Genomic DNA, 9191 nt, shown 5'->3' with positions numbered 1-9191 from the left:
TTTGAATAAAAGATGGTGGCATGTGAGTTACTCCTTGACTGACTGAAAGAATCTCTAAGCTTAGAATGAAGTTATACATGTAAAATGGGGAGGGGCAATATCAAACCTAATTTGGAGTCTTCATTCCTACCTTACAAAAAATAATCCACAGATTTCGCTGCTTGCTGTTTTAAAAGCTGGAATTCTTAAATGGCATCCTCTTATTTCTGTTCATTACAGCAACAGTTTTTAGTTTGCATGAAGAAGTTTAATTTTCATTATAGGTGAAACTGAGCTGCTGAATAGATCACATAAGATCTGAATGTTCACTTTATGGTGTCCTAGGCTGGAAGGCTGGCAGTGTTCAGATATCATCTCAGTATTATGTCTCTTAAAGAAAGAACAGTGAAAGCAATCTTGGCTATAGGAAGCAACAGCTTGATTCCAAAATAACAACTCTGTTTCACTTGGAATGAGATGATTGCATTTTGGATTAAGTTGGGAGTAACTTAAAAGTATTTCTGCCATGTGATGAAGGCTGATGGAAAACATGCTAAAATGATATATTTTAAATTGCACTCAAACATTTTTTTAATGTTGAAATATTCCTTACTGCTACTGCCACTGCTTGACATAGCCCCGTTGGCCATGTTATTAGTATAGCTAATTGTTCCTGTCCATTAGATTACTCACATTTTTCTGGAGCAGCTTGCTAAATGAGGTCAGCTTTCTGGAACCCCTAAATCACCAATGAGAACGGGATTAAAGGAACAAGCTTGGGAAGGGAGGTAGTCATCCAACGTGGCATCCGAATCAGAGGAAGAACAATGGAGTCACTAATGACAGTAATCAGAGCACCACAGTATAGCCAGGGCACAAGTGGCAACATGCTATTGCCTAGAAACTGCTCCTGTCAGTCAACACATCCAGAGGGAGAGAAATGCCAAACTTTTTCAGCGGCCTTACCAATGGACAGAATCATCTCTACGTTTTTTTCGGTGAGTTCCATTTATGAAACAGGAGAACAGTACACCAAAGGGGGTGAGGAAACAATTAGACCATCCAAAACATATCACAGTACAAATAGCATGTTCTTGAGTACAAGTAGTTCATTACTACTTTTTGCTGAAGAATTACTGAAATCATCACAATTACATAACAATGATAAAATGCCACTTCTTGGATTCTTTAATCAAGTCATTTCTCTCATATTCTAAAAGTATATCACTTTCTCTTCAGGATATGACTATTTTGCAGTAGAGAATGTTTCAGTTCAGGTACAGATAGAGAAGGACTAAGAAAAAGGTAAAAAAAAATTTAGTATGTTCTTAGATATGTAGATAAACTAAGCTAGGATACTTGTTTGGGTCTTGTTTGTTAAGAATTAACTAAATCCCCTCTAAAAAAAATCGAAGAAAACACAAACTCATAAAGGGATGGAAACCAAAACCAAAAATACAACTGTTGGTCTCTTCACAAACCTCACCCAACCCCAGCCTCATAGTCCAAGTAATGAAATATCAGTTAGGTTCATTCTTTAACTACAAAGAGTTGGTCACTCCCTAAGCAAGATAAACAGACTAGAGAGTTTGTGTTAAACTAAACTTTTTAATTTTTTTCTACAAATAGAACTTAGTATTTTTTTAACTCAGCAAGTTAAGCAATTGTTCTCCTTAGGAATTATTTTTTTTTAATCACTTTAAGAAGAAATGCAACAATTGTTCAGATTTTTCAATACTATTTTATTGCAACTGGATGAGTGTTTTCTAAGTTGTGCATTACACCATAATATACAGGATTACAAACAAGATTACAGTACATATTGATTCCAGTGGTACCAGTATCACATCTCAAACAGCACTTATTCTGGACTGCATTTTACATGCAATAGCTATTGTTCTAATTATGAATTAAATGGTTTGAATTTATTTAAGCTACTGTACTAATTGACTACAATAGGTATAAAATCCCAACATTAACAACCTGATTAGATTTAGGCTCAGATTCATTACATGAATATATGACAAACCACCATTTGTGTGACTATGTATAAAATCATGCATTTATATTTTCTGGAAACATCAATAGCTTCAGATTCTCTGTAAAATCATGGGATGCAAAGGAGTAAAAGACTAAAAAGAAACAGTGCAAATTGTATGTGATAGTCAAGCAGCTTTTGATTTAAAGAAGGGTATGTTGGCATTTGTTTATAATATGTATATACAAGCTTGAGCAAGTACTGAATTGATATGTTTTGATAGGGAATACATCTCTTGTTTTTATTCATTCTCTTAAGAATTATGGATCTGGTTTTCATTTTAAGGAGAGAGAACGACTTTAAAGTGAAATGAACTGCTCAAATTGTGCAATTTTCTTTAACAATTAGAGAAGAAAGAAGTGCTAAGGCAACACAACAACTTTCTAAGCACTTTTCTGCTGGTTTAAATTAGTTAAATTATTTTGTATAAATTAGATATAATTTCTACTTTTCTGATATGTATAAAAATTGATGAAGCTGCATGGTTTTAAAATAGGAAATCCACATTATAAAAAGTCATTAAAAATTCTGTACAAAATCACAACAAAATAATTCAGCATGGGAAAGGTAACAAGTAGTAAAATGCTGGTTGAAAAATATATATTTATATATATTTTAATTGGCCCATTACTAGTTTAAAAATTGCATAGATCCTAATTATTGCTTGTGATTTTGTTATCCCGATCAGATAATTAATATGATCTGAATACAGCTGCACCAAATTTGTGGTGCATTTTTTTTAACTTTACTGTATTATTTTTTTAAAATAGAAGAGCTATAGAAAATAATACATAAAGTGAACAGGAACTTTGATCCCCTGTTTCTACCAAAGGCAGTAACGACAATAAATACATATATCACTTGAAGCTTGGAGTATTTGCACTTTGCAGCAGTAATACTCAAAGGGCTGCCTTTTGTAAACACGACAGTCACTGTTTAAGCACAGTGGGTTCGTTTCCCAGGGACGGTGAAACTGACGTGCCTCTAATCGTGAAAGATGGCATTGAGCTGGGCACTCATGACTCGCTCATGATGTGAATGGCTATCGAAGGACATAATATTGTCTATAGGGATCTCACAGCGAGGGGCAGAGGCGCCCGAGAAGACTGATCCGTGGCTTTGGGCCCCTGCCAGGGTCGCTGCAGGATAGTGCATGGTAAAGGCATAATTTTTCTCAAACTCGGCGGACGGTTCGTGTTTGAAAGAGAAGTTGCCATTGATGCTGAGCGGCGGGCTGAGGGGTCCGTCAAAGGAAGGGCTGGTGCAGTCAGTCAGAGGGCTCTCAAAGAAAGGTTCCAGCGCTGCGCTGTAGGCGTGAGGCGGCGGCTTGACGTGGAAGACATGGGAGCTGTCCATGGTGCCGTAGGGCGGGCTGGGCAGCCCCGGAGACTGGTAGGAATAGGGGTGCACAGGGAACGAAGCGCTGGCGGTAGGCAGGTGAGCAGGCATGTCCTGGTTCTGCTCAGGCAGAAAAGTTCGAGGATTGAGCTGCAGGCAGCCAGCAACCAGGTTGGTGGTGGGCTGGGATAAACCCTTGCAGAGCGTCTGTACAAAGGAGACCAGGTCAGGGCTTTTCCCTGAACGCAAGATTTCCGACAGAGCCCAGATGTAGTTTTTGGCCAAGCGCAGTGTCTCGATTTTGGACAGCTTCTGCGTCTTAGAGTAGCAGGGCACCACCTTGCGCAGGTTGTCCAGCGCTGCGTTCAGCCCGTGCATGCGGTTCCGCTCCCGGGCGTTGGCTTTCATGCGTCTCAGCTTAAAACGCTCGAGGCGCGCCTTCGTCATCTTCTTCTTTTTGGGGCCGCGTCTCTTAGGCTTTTGATCGTCGTCCTCCTCTTCCTCTTCTTCCTCCTCTTCCAGGTCCTCATCTTCCTCCTCCTCCTCTCCCCCGTTCCTCAGTGAGTCCTCTTCCGCGTTCATGGCTTCGAGGTCATCCTCCTTTTTGTCTGTCTCGTGCTCCTCGTCCTGAGAACTAAGACACTCATCTGTCCAGCTTGGAGGACCCTGGGGCTGAGGCTCTCCCATCAGCCCACTCTCGCTGTAGGATTTGGTCATGGTTAGGTTTCCTACATTCAACAGGGGAGAGGGGAAAACAGAAAAGGAGAAAAACGCTACATTCAAAAACTACAAAGGCCTTCAGCTCTCACTAGTCCTAGAGAAATGCATATGAAAAGAACTACCAGAGGATTACAAAATGAATGCCCCCAAGGAAAAGTTAAATGCAGTTTTATAATGGCCTGTGTGTGCCCGGCTGGCACGTAGGAGACAGGACAGGGCTGCGTTCGAATAGGAGCTAGAATAAGTGTCATAAGTATACTTCTGGTGTATGTTTCCTTGTGATTAAGTGTGTTTATAGTGATTATCCGGTAGGATAATGTGTGTGAAAATAAGTGTGAATTTCGGCGACTTCATGTTTATTTGCATGAGTTCAAAGTCAAAACTCCACAAAAAAAGACGAGTTTGAAAATTACAATTATGTTCCATCTCGGTTCTGGCCTCCCCGCACTCGGCGATTAAAGTTGAAGATCCCTTACGTAATTTACTAACGCTGGCAGTGATTTTTAAGAAGATTATACGGAGTGGAGATTGAAAAGCAAATGCATGGTGGAGAAAAAGTATTTTCCACAAAATTATTTCACCATCAACGAAACATCTGGTAACAAAAGTGGGCGGGGGGTTTCCATCCCACCCTTGCCTTTCTTTTCTTACCTCCCATCCCGCTGACCCTCTGCTGAATTTCCACCTTGTATAAAAGCGCTTGCTACCGGGCCAGAACCCGGGGCGCGGCGCAGAGGGCTCCTCCGCGCGCCGGGGATCAGGTGCGAAAGGCTTCTCTCTAATAAACAGCCCATTGAAAGGGCCGCCCGCTCTTTATTGGGGCTTTTCAAAGTTCGCCTCAAACCTCCCTTTAAAAGATTGAGTAATTATAATGGTCAGCGAATGGCAATGGCGAAGTTGCTGCTTCTTATAAGGAAAATAAAAAGCCTTCAGTTAGACAACTGAATTTCTGGCTCCTGCAGTGGGTGCTGGGGACTTGGCCGACTCTGGGACAGTAACAGGTAGCAGGAGTGGGTCCCTCTCTCTTTCTCCACATTTTATCCCCTCTCAACTAAAGTACCTCTCAACTCGGTTTATTTTCTAGGGTGTGTATATTCAAAGTATCAATACCCCTTTCATTCAATGAAAAAATAATTTGCTATTCCCAACGTGCATAAAGTACATGTCTACAAAATAAATCTTGGTAACGTGGGCTTTTTTTTTCGCCCTTATTGATAGAAGTGAAATACTGAAGTAGTTATCTGCTTTCAGAACTTTGGAATCACCACTAGGAAATAATCATAGAGCTATAGGACATTATATTTTAAAAAAATCCAAAGACGCTCCTATACTTTTTCCCCTCCAAAAAACAAACAGCAACAACAAAAAAAGTAAAACATTTTTAAAAATGATTAGGCCTGCAGCGGGTATTTGAGTGATGCGACTCAAACTGTGTGCGTATTCGCCTTGCAATTATGAAAAGGAATGCCTGTCTCAACGCATAAACGCGCTTACAGACGCACACATACAGAATATGTAGGTACATCTTCAATTGCTTTTATTCCTAATAAAAATTAAAGGATTTAATTACCTGCAGTTGTTAGTAAGTCCTGAGCAGTGATGGTCTCATAACCCTGGGGCCTCTGGGCGCCGTGCCTTCTGCGTGGGGCGAATTCCTCGTGTCCCGGCAGCGCGGGCGCTCAGGTTATATAGCCGAGTTGGTGATGCTGAGCGCGGGCGGGGCCAGGAGCCTAGCGGGCGAGCAGGTTCCAGCGGCCCGCGCCTGCGCACGCGCCGGGGTTCCGCGCTCCCTTCCCTTCCGCCCTCCTCCTCCCGCCCCCGCCCCTTCAGCCTTGCTCCTCTCCCACCCGCATCCGACTCCAGCTCCCCTCTCCTCTACCCCTACCCCCGCCCCATCTCCTTCCTCCCCGGCTTGCGCCATATGGTCCTCCCAGTCCAGCCAAGAGCCGGGGACCACGTGACCTGCCCATTTGTATGCCGCGGAGCGCTCCATTCCGGCCCCTTTGTGGCCAGAAGAAAGTGGCCCATCTGTCGCCAGTTAGAGACTCCGCGGACCTGTTTTTACCCGCAGGAGAGATTAACCCTTTCAGGCGGCAGAAGGGAGAAGGGGCGCGCGGTGGGGGGAGAGAAGGGGGGAAGGAGTTGGAGAGAAGAGAGCGGGAAAGCGAACACCGACTGGCTTTAGATCAGAGTGAGTGGCCCGCGTTGGGGCGGTAAGTAGGGCAAAGGTGAAAGAAGCAGAAGCCGAGACTCCTTTGGACTCCTCGCCCAGGCACTGGCTTCCTGGGCACTCCCTGCCCTCTCTAAGGTGTCAATCTCTTGATTTCTCCTTCTTAGTAGACGCTTTGTTCGTTGGCACCAAAGGGTGGCTTCTCCCAGTCTCCACCAGCCCCTTAAGCAACATACATTCTGTATTAAACAGCTTTATCTGTAAACGCAGCTGTGAGACTAGTCCCTAGCCTCCTTAACTGGGTCGCCCACGCCCAACCTCAACAGTAGAGAAAATTTGGTACTGGTCACTCTACTTCACCATCCGTGCAACCCGGCCCTCGTGGCCCTCGTCTGCCCATGTCCCTGGAGACTCCTCACTCTGGCCATATACCCCTCTTGCCCGTAGTCCTTGTCCTCAGATCGCGCTAGTCCTTGGCTTCAGTGGCCTCCGGAGCTCTCTTGCATGAAAGCTAGAGGACTTCTCTGACGCCAAGATTCTGCCGTTTAACCAAGGTCATTGGATGGATGTAAAGTGTGCCCTGGCCCTGGCTCCCTGCCGCAGCTGCCTTGTCCCCCTTGGTCTCCACTTTCAAGCTTGCAAATAGGAACTTGGTTGAGACAAGCCTTCTCAAAGGGAGGATGCAAAGGGCCTATTCTAAAGGTGGTCCTTTTCACTCCTCTTCCTAGAAAGGGCATTAGTACAACTCTAGGAAGGGCTGATGGCTACTTTTCCAGACCTTAAAGACTGATGTGACCCTCTACCTTGCAGGTCAAGCAAAAACCCGAGCTTCCTAATTCTAAAGGAGCCATATTTGTGTTAAAATGGTGATTCTTTATTCACCTGTTTCCACCAAGGCATGTTTCAGAATTAAGTTGGCTGTATCTCTTCCCTGTCCACTCTTTCTCCACCAGACTCTCCTCTAATCCTCCATTAACTAACCCCTTATCCCCTCCCAGACCCGTGTCCCCTTACAATGAATGCTGTGAACTTGAATTGCTTATTTAAAGGCAATTGCTCTAAAAGCCCCTTGAGTTTGCAAACAGTGTCAGGCTGAGCCGCTGGGGTTGGGTGCATCTGGGGACAAAAGAAGGGATGTGGTGGGGAGGGGCAGAGGGTCCTAACATTATCGCTGGTGTCTAGAAGTCTGCATGCAACCTGAAAGAGGAATAAAGGGATGGGAGATCCCCTTGCCCAAAGCGTAGCATGACCCATGCTGAGCTTCCAGGGCAAAACTGTACAAAACTGCCTTTACTCATAAGTGTACCAGGATCGCAGAAGAGGACAGAAGAATTCACCCAGGAGCCTAGTCTTGGTATTTACCCTGTACAGTCTTTATCTTAAGTGATGGGTTAAAACCTGAGGGCCATCTGAGTAACAGCCTGCAGGGGCCGGTCCCCAACTTGGAGGTCCCAGGACACGCGCGGGCGACCAAGTGTTGCCATTCTCCCAGCAGTTGCCCCGACAGCCTAGCCCACCGTGCCCGCGGGGATGTGCCCTGGCCCTCATTTCTCAGTCTTAGGAGAGCTTCAGAGGGGGTGCTGGGGGCGAGAGGGAAGAGGGCTTCAGCTACCCCGAAGGCCTGCGGATGGCCTAGGGGGTCCCCCACTCAGAAGGCAACTTCCTCAGTTTGGGACACCCGGTGGAGTACAGGAGATTCTTGGTAGGGCCAGATGTTCCTGGGCAGGCAAGAAAGGGAAATGTGGGTATGTCGCCAGCCGAGAGACTCCGGTGCGGGAATTAACTAAACTCCTTCCCTCCTTCTGCTCTTGATAGATTCACCCTTAATCCCGCTCTCAGTGAGCCTCTGGGCGCCCTGGCCGACCCGCCTGGGCGCGGGGAACGTCTACCCACGGTGCGCCTCGCGGTGGAGATTGCCCACCCCCCTTACCCCCACTCCGTCCCTCTACCCGCTCACCCCGACCCCCACCCCCGCCCCGGGAGACTGCAGGCCAGTTGTCAGATCTGGAAGGGAAGAGGCCTGGATTGAGTTGCCTTTTGTTGGGAGGGGAAGGGGTTGGGGGTCGGGGGGAAGAAACTGGGGGCCAGAGGACAGTGGCAGCCGCAACGCTCAGGGAGGATTGACTGCCGGCGTGGCTGGCTTAGTACCGTGGAATAGTCGCGGTCCCGTCCTGCCTCCGTATTTTCTTCTCCCTCTTTTGAACTTTCTTTCGACGGTTGCACACTGTCCCTCTCCCAAGTCTCTAAATCCTCTCCTTGTCCCTCTGTCCCCACAGCCCGTTAGCGGTAGACCTTCCAGCTCCCGTCCCCACTGGGCGCTGCAGGCCGCCGAGCGGCACGCGAACCGCACGCGCGGGCAACAAAAGCCGCTTTCATGACTCACTGCCCTCGAGCAATGCCCCGAATCTGTCGCCCCCCACCCCCAGCCCCGGGCCCTCGCTTGGAGCGCGCGGCGCGGCCCGGGCGGTCCCGGCCGTTACAGCGGCTGCCAGAGCGCCGGCGGGAAGGGAGCGCGAGGCGGCGAGGGGAGTGTGGCCGGGGCGGGGAGGCTGGGGTGGGGGGAGGCGTGTGGCTCCGCGTGTGGAGGTGTGGGGGGAGGAGACGGGGGGATGGAGGCGGGAGGCCGGGACTTAGGGGCTGGGAAGCGTGTAGCTGGCGGGCGAAGGGGGTGGTGCGGCGCATTCACAGGGCTAAGATAAAGAGCTGGGGCCGGGCTGGCGTCCCCGGCGGTGACCTGTTTCTCGGGGAAACAGATGCTCGCTCTAGCAAAGGGAGGTCTGCGTTCAATGCAAGTATTACGTACGACCCGGGCGGCCCCACCGACCTCCAGCGGCGTCCGCGCCCTCTCCCACCCCTCCCAGGAGAGGGGTGTGCCGGCCTGGGCACGTTCGAGGCGCGGGAGGAGGTGAGCGGCGAGCGAGACCGCAGGGTGCAGGGTCCGCTGGA

At 47.8% G+C, this 9191-nt stretch overlaps 1 protein-coding gene across 2 annotated transcripts; it reads right to left on the bottom strand.

Moving 5' to 3' along the window:
• Positions 1–1700: 1700 nt before the first annotated feature.
• Positions 1701–8656, bottom strand: NEUROD1 (neuronal differentiation 1). 2 transcript variants are annotated; one of them, XM_005202270.5, is made up of 3 exons: positions 8394–8656; positions 5646–7963; positions 1701–4083 (listed from the first exon to the last, which is right to left on the bottom strand). In XM_005202270.5, the coding sequence occupies exon 3, from the start codon at positions 4070–4072 to the stop codon at positions 3002–3004; it is 1071 nt and encodes a 356-aa protein (XP_005202327.1). In that variant the 5' UTR covers positions 4073–4083; positions 5646–7963; positions 8394–8656; the 3' UTR covers positions 1701–3001.
• Positions 8657–9191: the final 535 nt, after the last annotated feature.

This window comes from Bos taurus, chromosome 2 (assembly GCF_002263795.3).
Source record: "Bos taurus isolate L1 Dominette 01449 registration number 42190680 breed Hereford chromosome 2, ARS-UCD2.0, whole genome shotgun sequence".
In the NCBI taxonomy this organism is placed as follows: domain Eukaryota; kingdom Metazoa; phylum Chordata; class Mammalia; order Artiodactyla; family Bovidae; genus Bos; species Bos taurus.
Note: the sequence above shows the minus strand (reverse complement) of the source record. Positions and strands in the feature narration are given on the sequence as shown.

What these genes read in the sequence shown, in the direction of transcription:
- NEUROD1 (XM_005202270.5), bottom strand. Translation starts at nt 4,072, where the DNA reads ATGACCAAATCCTACAGCGAGAGTGGGCTGATGGGAGAGCCTCAGCCC.